General features: G+C 43.3%; 1 protein-coding gene across 1 annotated transcript; it reads left to right on the forward strand.

The window, feature by feature from the left end:
- The first annotated feature begins 1,283 nt into the window (after nucleotides 1-1,283).
- LOC123744252 (NACHT, LRR and PYD domains-containing protein 12-like) lies at nucleotides 1,284-20,627 on the forward strand. The gene is made up of 14 exons (XM_045723082.1): nucleotides 1,284-1,370; nucleotides 6,586-6,865; nucleotides 11,355-11,521; nucleotides 12,226-14,023; nucleotides 14,601-14,774; nucleotides 14,854-15,027; nucleotides 15,170-15,343; nucleotides 15,702-15,875; nucleotides 17,903-17,949; nucleotides 18,078-18,633; nucleotides 18,999-19,054; nucleotides 19,682-19,719; nucleotides 20,113-20,177; nucleotides 20,310-20,627. Exons 2-14 carry the CDS (start codon nucleotides 6,660-6,662, stop codon nucleotides 20,434-20,436), a joined length of 3,756 nt encoding a protein of 1,251 aa, XP_045579038.1. The 5' UTR covers nucleotides 1,284-1,370; nucleotides 6,586-6,659; the 3' UTR covers nucleotides 20,437-20,627.
- The last annotated feature ends 203 nt before the right edge of the window (nucleotides 20,628-20,830 follow it).

Here is a 20,830-nt window from a genome sequence, read left to right on the forward strand (position 1 = left end):
TGTTAAGGTGAGGTGCTGTAAATGTAATGTAGTCAGTCTGTTAAGGTGAGGTGCTGTAAATGTAATGTAGTCAGTCTGTTAAGGTGAGGTGCTGTAAATGTAGTGTAGTCAGTCTGTTAAGGTGAGGTGTTGTAAATGTAGTGTAGTCAGTCTGTTGAGGTGTGGTGCTGTAAATGTAGTGTAGTCAGTCTGTTAAGGTGAGGTGTTGTAAATGTAGTGTAGTCAGTCTGTTAAGGTGAGTTGCTGTAAATGTAGTGTAGTCAGTCTGTTAAGGTGAGGGTGCTGTAAATGTAATGTAGTCAGTCTGTTAAGGTGAGGTGCTGTAAATGTAGTGTAGTCAGTCTGTTAAGGTGTTGTAAATGTAGTGTAGTCAGTCTGTTAAGGTGAGGTGCTGTAAATGTAGTGTAGTCAGTGTTAAGGTGAGGTGTTGTAAATGTAGTGTAGTCAGTCTGTTATGATGAGGTGTTGTAAATATAGTGTAGTCAGTCTGTTAAGGTGAGGTGCGCTGTAAATGTAGTGTAGTCAGTCTGTTAAGGTGAGGTGTTGTAAATGTAGTGTAGTCAGTCTGTTAAGATGAGGTGTGTGTGTGTGTGTGTGTGTGTGTGTGTGTGTGTGTGTGTGTGTGTGTGTGTGTGTGTGTGTGTGTGTGTGTGTGTGTGTGTGTGTTAGTGAGAGAGACAGATCCTATGTCAATAATCTATAAGGTCCTATGTTGCTACACAGTGTATTGAGTACGTACTCTCAAATGACACCCTTTTCCCTATATAGTGCACTACTTTTACAGTATATCCCTGATACCTCTCTACCTTCCTCTCTCCTCGCTCCCTCTCTCCTCCTTCCACCCCTCCACCTCTCTCCCTCTATCCTCCTTCCACCTCTCCCTCTCTCTTCCTTCCACCTCTCCCTCTCTTCCTTCTACCTCTCCCTCTCTTCCCTCTCTCCACCTCTCCCTCTCTCCCTCCACCTCTCCCTCCTTCCCTCCCCTCACTCCACCTATCCCTCTCTCCCTCCCTCTCTCCACCTCTCCCTCCTCCCCTCTCTCCACCCCCCCCTTTCTCCGCCCTCTCTCCTCTCTCCCTCCTCCCCTCTCTCCCTCCACCTCTATCCCTCTCTCCCACCCTCTCTCCACCTCTGCCTCCTCCCCTCTCTCCACACCCTCTCTCCTCCCTCCACCTCTCTCCTCCCTCCACCCCCCTTTCTCTCCTCCCTCTCTCCACCTATCCCTCTCTCCCTCCTCCCCTCTACCTCTACCTCCTCCCCTCTACCTCTCCCTCCTCCCCTCTCCACTTCATGTCCCAACACAGAAAGTCCGTGTTTAAGGAACAAGAGGAAGAAATGGACTTTACAGGTAGAAGACAAAAACATCAGAGGTTTGTAACGTTCTTTATAATTTAATGTAGAAAAGTGTTGTGGAGAAGTTAGGCTTTCATAGAGAGACACATGATTTATGGGAAACACACCTGAAGAATTGTAAAGTTAATACAATACTGATTTCAACTTTACAAAATTATAAGTTTAGTCTTATTTACATTGGTGTTGATTGATATTGATTAGCCTAATCAATATGATCCAATGTGATGTTATAGGCTACAGAGATATGAGGTAGAGTATTATTGGTAAAGGCGACTGACAGCACATTATCGTGATTATTATCCGCATGACGAAACTGCGTTAGAAGACGTGCATTGGAATTATGTAAAGCTGTCACTATAGAAACACTCTGTGTCGTCAAGTCAGTCAGGTAAATGTTACGAGCAACAATGGTCATAGAAACTATTTAAATGTAGGGCTAAATCAAAGGTGAAAATGCTTTCCTGCGACACGGATCAGGAAGGTGGTGGTCCGTCTTGCTCACTGCTGTGCGCTCGATATAAGTTGGCCGGCGCACCATTGCGTAATGTTACCCACTGGTTTAATCGTTGTCAGAACACCTTTCTTCTGAATACAAGCCCCGGTACAACGGGCGAGAGAAACTGATCGCACCTCATGTTAACTCAAGCAGTGCATGGGTGTATTCACTAAGGGCATTATTCCAACGCCTTTTTATACACGCCTTTCCTACGCACTTCTCATTAGTTTATATTCAGACTTACCTTATTAATAACGGGCTTTGCAGGCCTGGCTCCCTCGCGTGCGCTGAATAAATGTAATTTAACCGCTGAAAACACCCACTTACCGGCCAAGAGGTTTTCTGGTGGAGTTTTCATTCAACAGCGTTTTTACACAAAATATATTGATAAATAATAAATACAGCAGTTTGATTCATCCTGAAAGTTGTCATATTCAAGTTGAATCCATGAAACATTGGAAGGTGTAAAAAAGTATACAATCGGGGTTGAATAGGGAGGGGTCCTATACATCTACCCTAATTCTCACTAATCATGGAACTGTATAACAACGGTCCAGTCGTCGTGAACCGAGCACCGGGCTACAGGTTTAACCTGCTCCGTGGGGTCTGAGATCCATAACGATTCAAACAGGCCCACATTCTAATGCTAACGACACTCAGGAACAACTTACACTGACTTGACAGAGGAAAGAAAGGTGAACAGAATGGAATGATGCAAAATGTAAGATACAATTTGAAGAAAACGAACACTCAAGTGACAGTTATAAATGTATGTGGGTATTCCTGACCGTGGTTCTCGATAGTGGATGATATTTAATAACATGATACAAATTGTAAAATAAAACGGAGAAAAGCCCGGACATAGCCTATAATTAAAACATTCTGAAGCATACATCAACTTGGCAGGTTAAAGCGCGGGTGTTTAAAATTGCATCCACACCAATTATGAGGGCACACCAGTAGCGGTGCGGGGGTAAAATCGCTGTTAATTCACGTCTTTCAACCGTGAGATAGACTATGGGCCTAAAGGCCGAGACAAGAAGAAGACACAGTGGCAGAATAAATTCAACCACCACAAAACCGGAAAGCAACATCTTTCCGGTTAAATCCACACAGCATATTACATGTAACAGACATGACCTACAGACCTACAGCATGACCTACAGCATGGTCAAGCAAGGTCGTGTGTCTGACATTTTCTGACTACTAAACAACTATTGATTTAGAACCACAGAGAGTTACTGCACGTTGTAAAGAATGGTTCATGGTACTGATGTCTGTGCGTGTTCATACATGTAGAAAAAACATGTTGACTCACCCTACTTGTAGAGAAACACCAATGACATCCTCCTCTCTGTCATGTTGACAAAACGGTCTACCACTCTGTTATACAGTACACAGTCTATCACTCTGTTATACAGTACACGGTCTATCACTCTGTTATACAGTACACGGTCTATCACTCTGTTATACAGTACACTGTCTATCACTCTGTTATACAGTACACGGTCTATCACTCTGTTATACAGTTGTCATGAAGTTGGCCTGTGGGTAAGGTTTATGACCCCCCATAAATACCTTTCTCCCTTCCCTCTCTCTCTGACTCTACTGAAGGACTCTTGAATAGCCTTTGTTAAACATAGAGAGTCTGGGAACATCAAACAAGTGGGGGGAAAGGAACCATATTTCGGTAATAGAATCAGTTGAAAATATGCGTTGGTACTTAATGTATATGATATCTGTTCGGTTGTCATCTAAGACATTATGACTGATGACAGGACGACATAAACTGTATCTGGGAAAGTCAACACATTGTAGTTATCAGATTCACATGGAATTGTTGTGCAAATTAAATGTTTGAATATGAAACTATTGGTGATGAGATTAAATGTAATTTTAGCTTCCAAATGAGAGAATTGGGTTTTCATAAGGTTAGAGCCCTGCTCAATCAGTGGCCCGCCCCTGTGAAGAGACATGGGTTATAAACTATGAAACACACCCTTCTCCCCCTCCACTATATAAGCCCTTGACGAAAATGTAACCTCCTGTTTTGAGGACGATAGGACGACGGTCCATACGTTAAAAGGGACTAACATGTCAACTACAGAACTAAGCCAACCTCAGCGTGAGCTTTGGTTATGAATGGTATGAACTTTGAACTCTTATTCACTAAAGAAGTGAGACCTCCTAGCCGTTGAGTTAGCAGCGGCCGCTGTAAACGTGGGCTAGGAAAGAACAGATGACATATCCAGTCTAACACACAACGAAGATACTACAACGTATCCAATTTACCACCAGGGACATTCTTCCGAGGACAGGAAGATCTCTGTTGGCCAACACGGCCAGCATCTACGACCAACCTACGGAAGCGCAGCTCAGAGTAAATGTTTATTGCATTTTCCTTTTCCAAATGGGCGGTAATTTAGAATGCATAAGATACTGTATTTACGATAGCACAGCTTCTCCCTTTGTTCCTCAGTCTTCCCGCTCTTTCATTCAAGCCCAACCCCCTCTCTTTGTGTAACAAGCCATCATACAGGTTCCGTCCACCAGGGATGTTCTCTGTATGACATAATTAGCATTTTATGTATATATAATTCTGTGTGATTAGTTAGGTATTTAGTAAATAAATAATTAAACCCAATTTTGTATCGCTGATTCAACTTGTTAGCCAGGGTTCGTGAAGATAACCAAGAATTTACACATTTCAGATGAGACTGAAATAAGGTGACGATTAATATTGACTGCTATTGATGTAAAATATTACTAGGTCTTTCAGAGATTATGCGGAAGATAACAGCTCTATAAACACTCTTTCGTGGTGCCCCGACTTTCTAGTTAATTACATTTACATGATTAGCTCAATCAGGTAATATTAATTACAGAGAAAGGATTTTATAGAATAGCATGTCATGCTTTCTCCTGTGAGATACATTCCGCCTCTTGTGAATTGAAGGACAATTATGAAGCACAGAGAGACGAAAGATACATTCTTTTATGTATAAAAAAAAATTGTTGGTCAATTTTTTTGGGGGAAGCCTGGCTTCGGTTGGTATAGAATAAATATCTCTCAGCTATGTTAACGGTCTGTAAAGTCTACTTGGTGAATGTTATAATGTCTACTACCGTCTGTCAATCTAAACTGTAACGTCTTTTTAGTTGTGTGTACCCCCAGGTAGACTAGCTGTTGTTATGGAGTCAGAGGATCCAACCAGGTAGACTAGCTGTTGTTATGGAGTCAGGATCCAACCAGGTAGACTAGCTGTTGTTATGGAGTCAGGGGATTCAACCAGGTAGACTAGCTGTTGTTATGGAGTCAGGGGATCAACCAGGTAGACTAGCTGTTGTTATGGAGTCAGTTGATCCAACCAGGTAGACTAGCTGTTGTTATGTAGTCAAAGGATCCAACCAGGTAGACTAGCTGTTGTTATGGAGTCAGAGGATCCAACCAGGTAGACTAGCTGTTGTTATGGAGTCAGAGGATCCAACCAGGTAGACTAGCTGTTGTTATGGAGTCAGGGGATCCAACCAGGTAGACTAGCTGTTGTTATGGAGTCAGGGGATCCAACCAGGTAGACTAGCTGTTGTTATGGAGTCAGGGGATCCAACCAGGTAGACTAGCTGTTGTTATGGAGTCAGGGGATCCAACCAGGTAGACTAGCTGTTGTTATGGAGTCAGGGATCCAACCAGGTAGACTAGCTGTTGTTATGGAGACAGGGGATCCAACCAGGTAGACTAGCTGTTGTTATGGAGACAGGGGATCCAACCAGGTAGACTAGCTGTTGTTATGGAGTCAGAGGATCCAACCAGGTAGACTAGCTGTTGTTATGGAGTCAGCTAATGGGGATCCAACCAGGTAGACTAGCTGTTGTTATGGAGTCAGCTAATGGGGATCCAACCAGGTAGACTAGCTGTTGTTATGGAGTCAGGGGATCCAACCAGGTAGACTAGCTGTTGTTATGGAGTCAGGGGAGCCAACCAGGTAGACTAGCTGTTGTTATGGGAGTCAGGGGATCCAACCAGGTAGACTAGCTGTTGTTATGGAGTCAGAGGATCCAACCAGGTAGACTAGCTGTTGTTATGGAGTCAGGGGATCCAACCAGGTAGACTAGCTGTTGTTATGGAGTCAGGGATCCAACCAGGTAGACTAGCTGTTGTTATGGAGACAGGGGATCCAACCAGGTAGACTAGCTGTTGTTATGGAGTCAGGGGATCCAACCAGGTAGACTAGCTGTTGTTATGGAGTCAGGGGATCCAACCAGGTAGACTAGCTGTTGTTATGGAGTCAGGGGATCCAATCAGGTAGAATAGCTGTTGTTATGGAGTCAGGGGATCCAACCAGGTAGACTAGCTGTTGTTATGGAGTCAGCTAATGGGGATCCAACCAGGTAGACTAGCTGTTGTTATGGAGTCAGGGGATCCAATCAGGTAGACTAGCTGTTGTTATGGAGTCAGGGGATCCAATCAGGTAGACTAGCTGTTGTTATGGAGTCAGGGATCCAACCAGGTAGACTAGCTGTTGTTATGGAGTCAGGGGATCCAACCAGGTAGACTAGCTGTTGTTATGGAGACAGCCAATGGTGATCCAGGTCAAAGTAATAACAGATTGGACTGTTTAAATGCAACATGAAGTCTCTGTTTGAACTCTGACCTCAGACAGTAAAAGTGTTGTCATTGTTAATTGTTCTTCAACAATGTTCAGAAATATTGACCATTCTGTTATTTCTTATTGTAGCTGAGTGAGCTGTGACTTACATCTAAAATGAGTCTCTCTGGGGAGAGAGAGAGGAGGGGACCACTGCCTCTAAAATGAGTCTCTCTGGGGAGAGAGAGGAGGAGACCACTGCCTCTAAAATGAGTCTCTCTGGGGAGAGAGAGGAGGAGACCACTGCCTCTAAAATGAGTCTCTCTGGGGAGAGAGAGGAGGGGACCACTGCCTCTAAATCGAGTCTCTCTGGGGAGAGCGAGGAGGGAACCACTGCCTCTAAAATGACTCAAGACACCAGTTCTAAGAGGTAAGCGATTAATTGTAAATATATACAGTTCTCTTAAAGCTAGATTCCTTAACGGTGAAACCATCTGTTTGGGATGTTACAACAACAAAGATGTTACTACAAACAACAAACACAGTTTTTTCCCCTCGGACATCGTTGACACGCTGCCAGACGCTCTTCTCCCTCCGGTGTCAACAAATCACTGTTAATCAGATATGAGGAGTTAGAGAGTTAAATTTGGTAAACTCTGAATCAGTAGTGGTGCGTGGGTAAAATCACTGGGAAGCCAAGCCTCCCCCAAAAAAAGCCATATTAAAACCCATGTGTTGTGATCATTTTGTTGTTTGCTCTATAACCTGTTAGTTCATATGCCTTGACACCGTGATATATAGGACTAAAGGCTGAGACAATAAGACACAGTGATATATAGGACTAAAGGCTGAGACAATAAGACACCGTGATATATAGGACTAAAGGCCTAGACAATAAGACACCGTGATATATAGGACTAAAGGCCTAGACAATAAGACACCGTGATATATAGGACTAAAGGCCTAGACAATAAGACACCGTGATATATAGGACTAAAGGCCTAGACAATAAGACACAGTGATATATAGGACTAAAGGCTGAGACAATAAGACACTGTGATATATAGGACTAAAGGCCTAGACAATAAGACACCGTGATATATAGGACTAAAGGCTGAGACAATAAGACACTGTGATATATAGGACTAAAGGCTGAGACAATAAGAAGACACAGTGGAATAAATTCAACCACACCTTTGTTTTATCACAAAACCGGATAGAAACCTCTGTCCAGTGAAGTCCACAAAGCATATTGTATTTAAGTAGAAAGATAATGTTGACTCACCCTACTTGTAAAGAAACACAAATGCCATCCTCCTGTCTTTCATGTTGACAAAACAGTCTATCACTCTGACACACAGTACCCACTTTTATGAATGAATGGTTGGATCAGAATCGCCGTTATAATCATTAGCCATTACGGAGAATTAAGTAAAACCACAAGTCCAAATCCCTATCTCCATCCATGGCTAATTTAGGAAAGGGCAAGATTTACCTAGCTGGAAAGCAAGCCACAACGAGATGCAACAATTCAAGTTCTTCTGTCAATGAAATATGCTCTCAATGGGATTTGATAGGAGTGACGGCAAATCCAACCTGGCTTCCCTTGACACTGTTTTTTTGTGTGCCAGGACCATTCACAGTTAAGCTCACTCAGTTTAGCTCAACGCTGATTGGCTAATTTTTGTATACTTTTTTAGTCAAGGAATGCCAGATGCTCTCTGGCTTCCCTTGTCTTCAATGCTACAGAGTACACAGTGGCAGAATACCTGACCAGCGTGACTGACCCAAAATTAAGGAAAGCTTTGACTATGTACAGACTCAGTGAGCATAGCCTTGCTATTGAGAGGCCACCATAGGCAGACCTGGCTCTTAACAGAAGACAGACTATGTGCACACTGCCCAATAAATGAGGTGGAAACTTCGCTGCACTTCCTAACCTCCTGCCAAATGTATGACCATATTAGAGACACATATTTCCCTCAGATTACAAAGACCCACAAAGAATTAAAAAACAAATCAAATTTTGATGAACTTCCATATCTACTGGGTGAAATACCACAGTGTGCCATCACAGCAGCACGATTTGTGACCTGTTGCTACAAGAAAAGGGCAACCAGTGAAGAACAAACACCATTGTAAATACAACCCATATTTATGTTTATTTATTTTCCCTTTTGTACTTTAACCATTTGTACATCGTTATAACACTGTACATTGCCATAATATAACATTTAACATGTATATTCCTTTGAAACGTGTGAGTGTAATGTTTACTGTCAATTTTTTATTGATTATTTCACTTTTGTTTATTATTTATTTCACTTGCTTTGGCAATGTAAACATATGTTTCCCATGCCAATAAAGCCCCTTGAATTGAATAGATGTCCTACATGTATAGAGACAGAGGGGGGCGCTGTTTTGCTCACTCAGATGCTTTCTCCTCTGAGATACATTCAGCCTCTTGTGAATTGAAGGAACATTATGAAACGCAGAGAGACGAAAGATGAATGGTTTTATTTTTTGTATTTTTTTTCTATTGGTCTATTTTTTGGGGGAAGCCTGGCTTCCCTTGGCATCCATGCATACCGCCACTGCCCCGAGTTCAACTCGGGATACCCAGTACCACTAGGCGGCAGCGTAGTCTAGTGGTTAGAGTGTTGGACTAATAACCGAAAGGTTGCAAGATTGAATCCCTGAGCTGACAAGGTACAAATCTGTTGTTCTGCCCCTGAACAAGGCACTTAACCCACTGTTCCTAGGCCGTCATTGAAAATAAGAATTTGTTCTTAACTGACTTGCCTAGTTAAACAAAGTTAAAATGCCAGAAAAGTGTAATCTTTTAGCCAGGTACATTTCTATGGCAATGAATCCTTCAGAACTAACCTAAGTGTTATACTACGAAGCAAGCTACATCTACTCAGGCATTTATAAAGCTAGCCAGCTTCCGTTCCGTTAGCCAGCTTCCGTTAGCCAGCTTCCGTTAGCCAGCTTCCGTTAGCCAGCTTCCGTTAGCCAGCTTCCGTTAGCGTCACATTCCAGATCAGGCTTCATCCATACTAGGACGGTGGAAATTGCTCACCCGCCTGCTGCTATTAAAGCCAATTTCTGCTTGATCTGGCAATGTGGTGTACGGTTCGGAGGATCAGCCAGAAGAGGACTGGCCACCCCTCATAGCCTGGTTCCTCTCTAGGTGTCTTCCTAGGTTCTGGCCTTTCTAGGGAGTTTTTCCTAGCCACCGTGCTTCTACACCTGCATTGCTTGCTGTTTGGGGTTTTAAGCTGGGTTTCTGTACAGCACTTTGAGATATCAGCTGATGTATGAAGGGCTTTATAAATACATTTGATTTGATTTGCTCAGTTTAGCAACTGTGGAGCCTCCATAGGCTTGGAGGCCAAATTGAACTTTGTACGGCGATGCCATGCGCCTCCCATAGCTCCGTATAGCTCCGCATTGACATGATTGGTTGATGGTAGGTGGGGTGGGAGATTTCTTCCTGCTCAACACCTCTGCTCTACTCATGAGCAGGCTTTTGACTGCTCGTGAATGAGGCACATTGCTAGTCGAACACCGAACACTTCGTTGAGATAATGCTGAAATATCAAATCCATGAGGCAGTAACACATTTTCATTTGTGCCGAAATCAAAATCAAAGAAAAGTTATCTAGCAAATTCAGCAGGCTATGTTGTGAAATAGGTTTTTTAGCAGTTCCGCCTTTTTTATTACTTACCGTTAATGCTGACTTTGGTGTGCTTATGAATGTAAAGCATCCTATCTGTTTAACAGCTTGTTGCGTTGCGGCTGTAGACATATCATCCATAGAAGGTTCTGGTAGGCCGTCATTGTAAATAAGAATTTGTTCTTAACTGACTTGCCTAGTTAAATAAAGATTAAATACAAAAATAAAGGCTCAGCATGGTCAATCTGACGTCTGCATTGGCCGTGCAGCATTTTACGGTGATACGGCCTATGCAGAAGTCAGGGCGTTCATACTTCCTGTTCTTCGAGGAGCAGTGCAGAGCTGTTGTCAAGGAAGTGAGTTTGTGTTTATACAGGACCTCCCGCCCCACCTACCGTCAAGCAATCATGTCAATGCAGAGCTATATGATTAATATAATCTTTAAATCAGTCATCTTCCTCAAATGAAGGGGAGGATGACCCAATCTGTGTGAGAGGAAGGGTATCTGATTTCATTGGTCCTCAACTAGTGGCTCAGACACTTCATTCAGGATAAGTGGAGTTAGCCCTGAGTTAACCTGCCTAAATGAAGAGTTCGGGGTTCGACTAGCCATGTGCGACACACAGTTATAAGCCTACTAGACTTAGCAGCGGGCGTATACACCATCACTGTATGGACGAAGCCGGACCTGGAATGTGAACCTAACTGAAGCTGGCTAGCTAACTGAAGCTGGCTAGCTAACTGAAGCTGGCTAGCTAACTGAAGCTGGCTAGCTAACTGAAGCTGGCTAGCTAACTGAAGCTGGCTAGCTGCTAACTGAAGCTGGCTAGCTGCTAACTGAAGATGGCTAGCTGCTAACTGAAGATGGCTAGCTGCTAACTGAAGATGGCTAGCTGCTAACTGAAGATGGCTAGCTGCTAACTGAAGATGGCTAGCTGCTAACTGAAGATGGCTAGCTGCTAACTGAAGATGGCTAGCTGCTAACTGAAGATGGCTAGCTGCTAACTGAAGATGGCTAGCTGCTAACTGAAGATGGCTAGCTGCTAACTGAAGATGGCTAGCTTTATAAAAGACACAGTAGAAACCACTCAGTGCTGCTGTTTTCCCAAATGCGGATTCACTTAAAAATTAAACATCAGGAATTATACAGTAGAAGGTCCATTATACAGTTGTTAAAATGAAGTAGATGAGGTATTGATGTGATATTGATGAGGTGATCTGTCTCCCTGTTTTGTTCAGTGTCCAGAAGCCCAGTTCAGAGTCACCTACAACCAGCCTGTTATCAATGAAGAGTGATCAGCCACCTGCTTTCAGCCAGGAACCATTACCAGATGACAATAAGGAAGTGGAGAGTTTGGACAGTGAGGATGTATTAAAGATCACACACAACCTTCTGGACAGAAGAAGTAAGACTGTGTTTCATACAATATTACAAAGTATGGTTCACACTGTTGGATTCGACATTTTGAACATTGAGATATTAAATAAATGATAGAGAAGAAGCATAGAATATCTGTAGAAAGACAGATAGCTGTGGAATGTGTTGGGGGACGGGAGCAGAGCACCGTGTTGATACAGGGGAGACAGATGGACATCTGTGGATAAGATGAAGGAGGTGTTGAGGTCAGGAGGTGAGGACAGATTCTCTTAAGAGAGTAATAAGGGTTTGGTTTCCTGTTTCTCTTCCTGTAGAACCATAAGATGAAAGGATTGAAGAAGAGTGTTTTTATTTTACCTTTATTTAACTAGGCAAGTCAGTTAAGAACAAATTCTTATTTTCAATGACGGCCTAGGAACAGTGGGTTAACTGCCTTGTTCAGGGGCGGGAACGACAGATTTTTACCTTGTCAGCTCAGGGATTCAATCTTGCAACCTTTCGGTTACTAGTCCAATGCTCTAACCACTAGGCTACCCTGCCGTTTTAAGAGGGATATAAATATCTGGATGGGACAAATGTTGGGTTGTCTGAATTACAGCTGTACAGAACCTTTGGGAAGAATTAAACTTGGTTACAGGTTCTCTAGTGTGCGTGGGTTATTTACTCTGAAAAATAAGAACGTAACACACACACATTAACTGATTAGTCCCAACTCTCATTGTTTTCCTACAGGTCAAACTCTGCTGACAGTCCAACAAGACATCAAGGCTAAACTGAAACACAAGTATCAACACATATCTGAAGGAATTGGACACCATGGAAACCAAAGTCTGTTCAAGGACATCTACACAGAGCTCTACATCACAGAGGGTGGAAGTGGAGGGCTCAATAATGAACATGAGGTTAGACAGATAGAGATGGCATCCAAGAAGCAAACCACACAAGAGACACCAATCAAATGCGACATCTTCAAGCCTTTACCTGGACAAGACAAACCTATCAGAACTGTGCTGACAAAAGGAATCGCTGGCATTGGAAAAACAGTCTCTGTGCAGAAGTTCCTCCTTGACTGGGCAGAGGGAAAAGCAAATCAGGACGTTCATTTCATGTTTCCTCTTCCTTTCCGTGATCTGAACCTGAAAAAGGACCAATACAGTCTGATGCAACTTCTTTCCCACTACTTCTCAGAGCTGAAAGAGATTGACAGCATTGAAGATGGTGAAACCAAAACTGTTTTCATTTTTGATGGTCTGGATGAGTGTCGACTTCCTCTAGACTTCAAAAACAATGAGAAGTGCTGTGATGTCACGAAGCCAACCTCAGTGGACGTGCTGCTGACAAACCTCATCGAGGGGAATCTGCTTCCATCTGCTCTCCTCTGGATAACCACACGACCTGCAGCAGCCAATCAGATCCCTCCTGAGTGTGTTGACCAGGTGACAGAGGTACGAGGGTTCAATGAGCGACAGAAGGAGGAGTACTTCAGGAAGAAAATCACAGATCAGAATCTGGCCAATGATATCATCAAACACATGAAGACATCAAGGAGCCTCCACATCATGTGCCACATGCCAGTCTTCTGTTGGATATCAGCCACTGTCCTTGAGATGATACTGAAAGAGGCAGAGAAGGATGAAGTCCCCAAAACTCTGACCCAGATGTACTCACACTTCATTCTCATCCAAATCACTTTGAAGAACAGGAAGTACAACAAATCCACAGAAACAAACCCAAAGGAACTGTCTCAGTCAGACAAAGAGATGATCCTGAAACTGGCCAAGCTGGCTTTCCAACAGCTGCAGAAGGGCAACCTGATCTTCTATGAGGAGGACCTGAGAGAGTGTGGCCTTGATGTCACAGAGGCATCAGAGTACTCAGCATTGTGTACAGAGATCTTTAAAGAAAAATCTGGGCTGTACCAAGAGAAGGTCTACAGCTTTGTGCATCTGAGCATTCAGGAGTTTCTAGCAGTAGTGCATGCTTTAGAATCATGTCTGGACAAGAAGGAAAATGTTTTCTCCTCCGCTAGTGGTGGTGAGGAGAAGGAGTCAATCCAGTTGTCTGACTTACACAGGAGAGCAGTGGACCAGGCCTTGAAGAGTGAGAATGAACACCTGGACCTGTTCCTCCGCTTCCTTCTGGGTCTATCACTGGAGTCCAATCAGAATCTGTTACGAGGCCTTCTGACACAGACAGGAAGTACAACACAGAGCAATAAGAAAACAGTTGAGAGAACAGTCAGGTACCTTTCAGACAAGATCGAGGAGGAATCCTCACCAGAAAGGATCATCAACTTGTTCCACTGTCTGAATGAACTTGGTGCCAACTCTCTAGTTGAAGACATGCAGACCTCCCTGCGATCAGGAACTCTTTCAGAAACAAGACTAAAACCTGACCAATGTTCAGCCCTGGCCTACCTGTTACTGATGTCAGAGGAGGTGCTGGAGGAGTTTGACCTGAAGACATACAACACATCAGAGGAAGGTTATCAGAGGTTGCTGCCAGTAGTGAAAACCTGCAAGAGAGCACTGTAAGTTCTGTTATTGAATTGATGTATACAGTCGTGGCCAAAAGTTTTGAGAATGACACAAATAGTAATTTTCACAAAGTCTGCTGCCTCAGTTTGAATGATGGCAATTTGCATATACTCCAGAATGTTATGAAGAGTGATCAGATGAATTGCAATTAATTGCAAAGTCCCTCATTGCCATGCAAATTAACTCAATCCCCCAAAAACATTTCCACTGCATTTCAGCCCTGCCACAAAAGGACCAGCTGACATCATGTCAATGATTCTCTCGTTAACACAGGTGTGAGAGTTGACGAGGACAAGGCTGGAGATCACTCTGTCATGCTGATTGAGTTCAAATAACAGACTGGAATCTTCAAAAGGAGTGTGGTGCTTAGAATCATTGTTTTTCCACTGTCAAATGGGGCGGCAGGGTAGCCTAGTGGTTGGAGTGTAGGACTACTAACTGAAAAGTTGCAAGTTTTAATTTAATATTTGAAATTAATATTTGTGTCGTTCTCAAAACTTTTGTCCACGACTGTACAGTATCATTATAATGAAGGATTTGTATATCTAACAGATTATCTCCTTTCTGCAGACTGAATGGCTGTGAACTCACATATGTATCCTGTGAGACTCTGTCTTCAGCTCTGCAGACACCAAACTCCCCCCTGAGAGAACTGGACCTCAGCTACAATGACCTGGGAGACAGAGGAGTGGAGCTGCTCTGTGTTGGACTAACCAGTCCACTCTACAACATACAGACACTAGTGTGAGCTTACTATCTTCAGTATTAGTTATTATGTGGATGTTTTAAACATGTGTTAATCATGTGCTCTTCTGCCCTCTAGTCTAGGTCAGTGTGGTCTGACAGAGGGTTGCTGTTCAGATCTGGCCTCAGTCCTGAGTTCACCCAACTCACAACTGAAACAACTGGAGCTGAGAGACAATGACCTGCAGGACTCAGGAGTTACACTGCTGTCTGCTGGACTGGAGGATCCAGACTGTAAACTACACACACTGAGGTGTGTGTGTGTGTGTGTGTGTGTGTGTGTGTGTGTGTGTGTGTGTGTGTGTGTGTGTGTGTGTGTGTGTGTGTGTGTGTGTGTGTGTGTGTGTGTGTGTGTGTGTTGCAAGCGTTCAAATTTGTCCTCTACTCCCCTCTAGTCTAGGTCAGTGTGGTCTGACAGAGGGTTGCTGTTCACATCTGGCCTCAGTCCTGAGTTCACCCAACTCACAACTGAAACAACTGGAGCTGAGAGACAATGACCTGCAGGACCCAGGAGTTACACTGCTGTCTGCTGGACTGGAGGATCCAGACTGTAAACTACACACACTGGGGTAAGTACAGCTGTTTCAGTCAGGTCTGTACTGAGCTGAGTTACACTGCTGTCTGCTGGACTGGAGGATCCAGACTGTAAATTACACACACTGGGGTAAGTACAGCTGTTTCAGTCAGGTCTGTACTGAGCTGAGTTACACTGCTGTCTGCTGGACTGGAGGATCCAGACTGTAAACTACACACACTGGGGTAAGTACAGCTGTTTCAGTCAGGTCTGTACTGAGCTTAGTAAAACAAATACTCTGAAAATCTAATATTTCATCACAATGTTTGTTTCATGGACAATTGGATGGGTGACCTACAAGATGATTGACACCAGTACACCAACCTAGACAGCTGTTGTGTGTCTCTCTGTAGGCTGTCTGGCTGTCTGGTCACAGAGGAGGGCTGTGCTGCTCTGTCTTCAGCTCTGAGGTCAAACCCCTCCCACTTGAAAGAGCTGGACCTGATCTACAATCACCCAGGAGACTCTGCAGGGGGACTGCTTTCAGCTGCTCTGGTGGATCGCACATATAAACTGATGAAGCTGAAGTAAGTCACAATAGATGTCCTAATAGTGTGAGCTGCGTTTGTGTCATATGTACAGTCGTGGCCAAAGGTTTTGAGAATGACACAAATATTAATTTCCACAAAGTTTGCTGCTTCAGTGTCTTCAGATATTTTTGTCAGATGTTACTATGGAATACTGAAGTATAATTACAAGCATATCATAAGTGTCAAAGGCTTTTATTGACAATTACATGAAGTTGATGCAAAGAGTCAATATTTGCGGTATTGACCCTTCTTTTTCAAGACCTCTGCAATCCGCCCTGGCATCCTGTCAATTAACTTCTGGGCCACATCCTGACTGATGGCAGCCCATTCTTGCATAATCAATGCTTGGAGTTTGTCAGAATTTGTGGGGTTTTGTTTGTCCACCGGCCTCTTGAGGATTGACCACACGTTCTCAATGTGATTCAGGTCTGGGGAGTTTCCTGGCCATGGACCCAAAATATCGATGTTTTGTTCCCCGAGCCACTTAGTTATGACTTTTGCCTTATGGCAAGGTGCTCCATCATGCTGGAAAATGGCATTGCTCGTCACCAAACTGTTCCTGGATGGTTGGGAGAAGTTGCTCTCTGAGGATGTGTTGCTACCATTCTTGATTCATGTCTGTGTTCTTAGGCAAAATTGTGAGTGAGCCCACTCCCTTGGCTGAGAAGCAACCCCACACATGAATGGTCTCAGGATGTTTTACTGTTGGCATGACACAGGACTGATGGTAGCGCTCACCTTGTCTTCTCCGGACAAGCTTTTTTTCCGGATGCCCCAAACAATCGGAAAGGGGATTCATCAGAGAAAATGACTTTACCCCAGTCCTCAGCAGTCCAATCTCTGTACGTTTTGCAGAATATCATTCTGTCCCTGATGTTTTTCCTTGAGAGAAGTGGCTTCTTTGCTGCCCTTCTTGACACAAGCCATCCTCCAAAAGTCTTCTCCTCACTGTGCGTGCAGATGCACTCACACCTGCCTGCTGCCATTCCTGAGCAAGCTCTGTACTAGTGGTGCCCTGATCCCGCAGCTGAATCAACTTTAGGAGACGGTCATGGTGCTTGCTGGACTTTCTTGGGCACCCCTGAAGCCTTCTTCACAACAATTGAACTGCTCTCCTTGAAGTTCTTGATGATCCGATAAGTGGTTGATTTAGGTGCAATCTTCCTGGCAGCAATATCCTTGCCTGTGAAGCCCTTTTTGTGCAAAGCAATGATGACGGCACGTGTTTCCTTGCAGGTAACCATGGTTGACAGAGGAAGAACAATGACTCCAAGCACCACCCTCCTAAGCTTCCAGTCTGTTATTCGAACTCAATCAGCATGACAGAGTGATCTCCAGCCTTGTCCTTGTCAACACTCACACCTGTGTTAACGAGAGAATCACTGACATGATGTCTGCTGGTCCTTTTTTGGCAGGGCTGAAATGCAGTGGAAATGTTTTTTGGGGATGCAGTTCATTTGCATGGCAAAGAGGGACTTTGCAATTAATTGCAATTCATCTGATCACTCTTCATAATATTCTGGAGTATATGCAAATTGTCATCATACAAACTGAGGCAGCAGACTTTGTGAAAATTAAAATTAGTGTCAATCTCAAAAACTTTTGGCCACGACTGTAGTGTAGTAGGTTCAGTAACATGAGGACATGATGGTAGTATTAAGAGGAAGTTTACTCAGCAGGCTTAGCACTCCAACACAGCATACATCATCACCACATGAATACTATTGTTTTGCATCTCTGATATCCTGTTGGAATTGTAATCCGTTCTGTATGCAGTAGATAGGATATAATAATTGTATGTCTCTAGTAATGAATTGTACTCCGTTCTGTATGCAATAGGTGGGATAGAATACCTGTATGTCTCTAGTAATGAATTGTACTCCGTTCTGTATGCAGTGGGTAGGATAGAATACCTGTATGTCTCTAGTAATGAACTTGGATAGTGCACCAGAACACAACAATGTGGTTTAAATGTTGACTGCTTTATTAGGTCTTTTTCAGTCAATAACCTGTTTCTCCTACAGTGTGAATCATGGTGGAGAGTGCAGGCTGAAATCAGGGCTGAGGAAATGTAAGTCTCTTCAATCCTAATTAACTGCATAATCAGAAGCATAGTAACTAATCAATACTTGTTCTGTACCTACAAAACAACATTTTACATTCACATGTGGTTCGATTAAACTCTCCTGTTGTCTATAGATGCATGTCATCTCACCCTCGACCCAAATACAGCAAACCCACACGTGGTACTGTCTGAGGGGAACAGGAAGGTGACACGGGTGGAAGAGAGGCAGCATTATGAAGACCATCCAGACAAATTTGATTGTCTTCCCCAAGTTCTCTGCAGAGAAGGCTTATCTGGATCTCGTTATTACTGGGAGGTGGAGAGGGATGGTAGCATGGCTGTCGTTGGTGTGGTGTACAAAGGAATGAAGAGGAAGGGAAGGGGGGTTGACAGTGACATTGGAGCCAATAGGGAGTCCTGGTGTTTACTCTGCTCTCATAGTGGTTATTGCTTTTACCATCCTGGAGTCTGTAGCAGAGTCGTCCCTGGTCCTGTTTCTAACAGAGTTGGAGTGTATCTGGACTGGCCAGCTGGTACATTGTCCTTCTATAGTGTGTCCTCCTCTGGTACACTGACACACCTTTACACAGAACACACCACATTCACTGAACCCCTCTATCCTGGGTTTGGGGTTTCCTCCTCCTCTTCCTCAGTGACCCTGTGTCAGATAGATGACCAACACATTCAGAGGTGAGTCATATAGCAATGTTTATCATTTGTTTTCCTCTGGAATCATTTCTATAATTACATTAGTAGTGGTGTGTTTTAATGTGTTCTGTTGGACCTACAGACAGTTAGATTAGTAGTAGTGGTGTGTTTTAATGTGTTCTGATGGACCTACAGACAGTTAGATTAGTAGTAGTGGTGTGTTTTAATGTGTTCTGTTGGACCTACAGACAGTTAGATTAGTAGTAGTGGTGTGTTTTAATGTGTTCTGTTGGACCTACAGACAGTTAGATTAGTAGTAGTGGTGTGTTTTAATGTGTTCTGTTGGACCTACAGACAGTTAGATTAGTAATAGTGGTGTGTTTTAATGTGTTCTGTTGGACCTACAGAAATGGACCTACAGACCATGGTGGAGAGTGTTGGATCAAGCCTGGACCTGAGAAACGTGAGTGTTAACTGATAATTGTTTTTAAATCAAAATATTTTTAAAGCGTTCATTATAGTTAAGTCCCAGGCAAGGAACACAATCATGATCTATTTGGTCAAAACAAACTTAAAGGTAGAGTCAGCGATATGACGTAGATGCTCAAACTAAACAGCATAGTGGGTCAATTTCTACAACAACTAAGAGCATTGTACCGCAAGGCTAAACTTCTCCGCTGTTTTGGTCCCGTGACTACCACTCTGTAAGAGAGTGAAGAGAACCCTTCCACATAGGCAGATACTGTGTGTGACTGTGTGAGAGAGAAGTCAGGCATCTTGCTCATCACAATATCTGTGGTGCTGCTCGTACATCATAATTTATCTGACTCTACCTTTAAGCTCTCATCCTAGGATCTACCAGAAATCAGACCCCAACATCTACAAAACATGGACCAGAACGATGTTGTTTCCTGCTTCCACAAACATGAATTAATATAACACTAATGTCAGATTATGGTATGCTAATGAGTGTACATTCTGAGACTGTTGATCACTTATATTTATTTTTATTACAAGTCTATTTAATAATTATTAATTCATTATCACATGAGATTGTCTCATTTTAAATAACAACTACTTTTGACTTCAGGGATTCCTCAGAGCTGTAAGACTTGTGACCATGTTGAGGTAAGTCATAATGTCAATTTTTACTTTTACATACCTGCAGGAGTCAGGTACAGTCTCAAAGCCAGGTGTGTACTGACCAACCATTCATACTGGGATATAGACAGTCCTGTGTTCTGTTTGTAGTCATGCAGGATTTTAGCTGGTGTTATATTTTGTCATTAGACAGTTTAATTGATAAATCACCAGCATTCCATGTAACATTGAATACATACATTAGATTAGTTACTTTGGTTAATGGGCCAGTTTCCCAGACACAGATTAAGTCTAGTCCTGGACCTTAAAGAACTTTCTATTGAAACTTCCATTGAGCATGCTTTAAGTCCAGCACTAGACTCAAACGGTGTCCAGGAAACTGGCCCCATATATATTACTGACACGCTTGTCCTTGTTCAGGACTCCACACACTGGCTTCAGATTGAGCCCTTGACTTCCACTGTCCAGGGAGTGACAATGTTCAGGTAAAATAACTACTTTTAACATTTCATTCCACCTGCTAGTGTATTTCCCCATTACCTTTGGGAATAGTCTTCGATTCCAACCTCTCCATTTGACCATTGACCCTCTCTACCATATCTTATTGTTGCCCTCAGACACAGGACACCCAAAGGGAGTTATGAGTGCACAGTGTCTGGGCTCCGCTGGCTGTGTGAGAGAGATGTCATTCTGAAGTCCTGGCTAAATTCCCAATCTGGCCTTCAAACCATCATAGCTACCTAATCATCCCCAGCTTCCAATTGGCTCATTTATCCCCTCTCCTCTCCCCTGCAACTCTTCCCCAGGTCGTTGCTGTACAAAATAATCTCTTCTCTGTCAACTTTCCTGATAAAATAAAGGTTAAATCAATAACAATGGTGTTGACAAAATGGATTGCTCAGTGAGCTGCATGTTGTGTGAATTATGAGACTACATTGTTCTGACTACTACATTGCTCATTTTGTAGGCTGTTCAGGAACGGGAGAAAGATCAGGTGTCCCAAGGATATTCAGAATTTCTCCTGTCAAGTCCAAACAGGCCCTTAAAGCTGAACAGTTGGTTTGTGCTCAAGAATCCCCACTCCACTTCCATCTATCCAGAGGTGCAGTTTTAGCAGGCTGAGGACATGAATCTGTCA

The sequence above is a fragment of the Salmo salar genome, chromosome ssa08, assembly GCF_905237065.1.
Source record: "Salmo salar chromosome ssa08, Ssal_v3.1, whole genome shotgun sequence".
Taxonomy (NCBI): domain Eukaryota; kingdom Metazoa; phylum Chordata; class Actinopteri; order Salmoniformes; family Salmonidae; genus Salmo; species Salmo salar.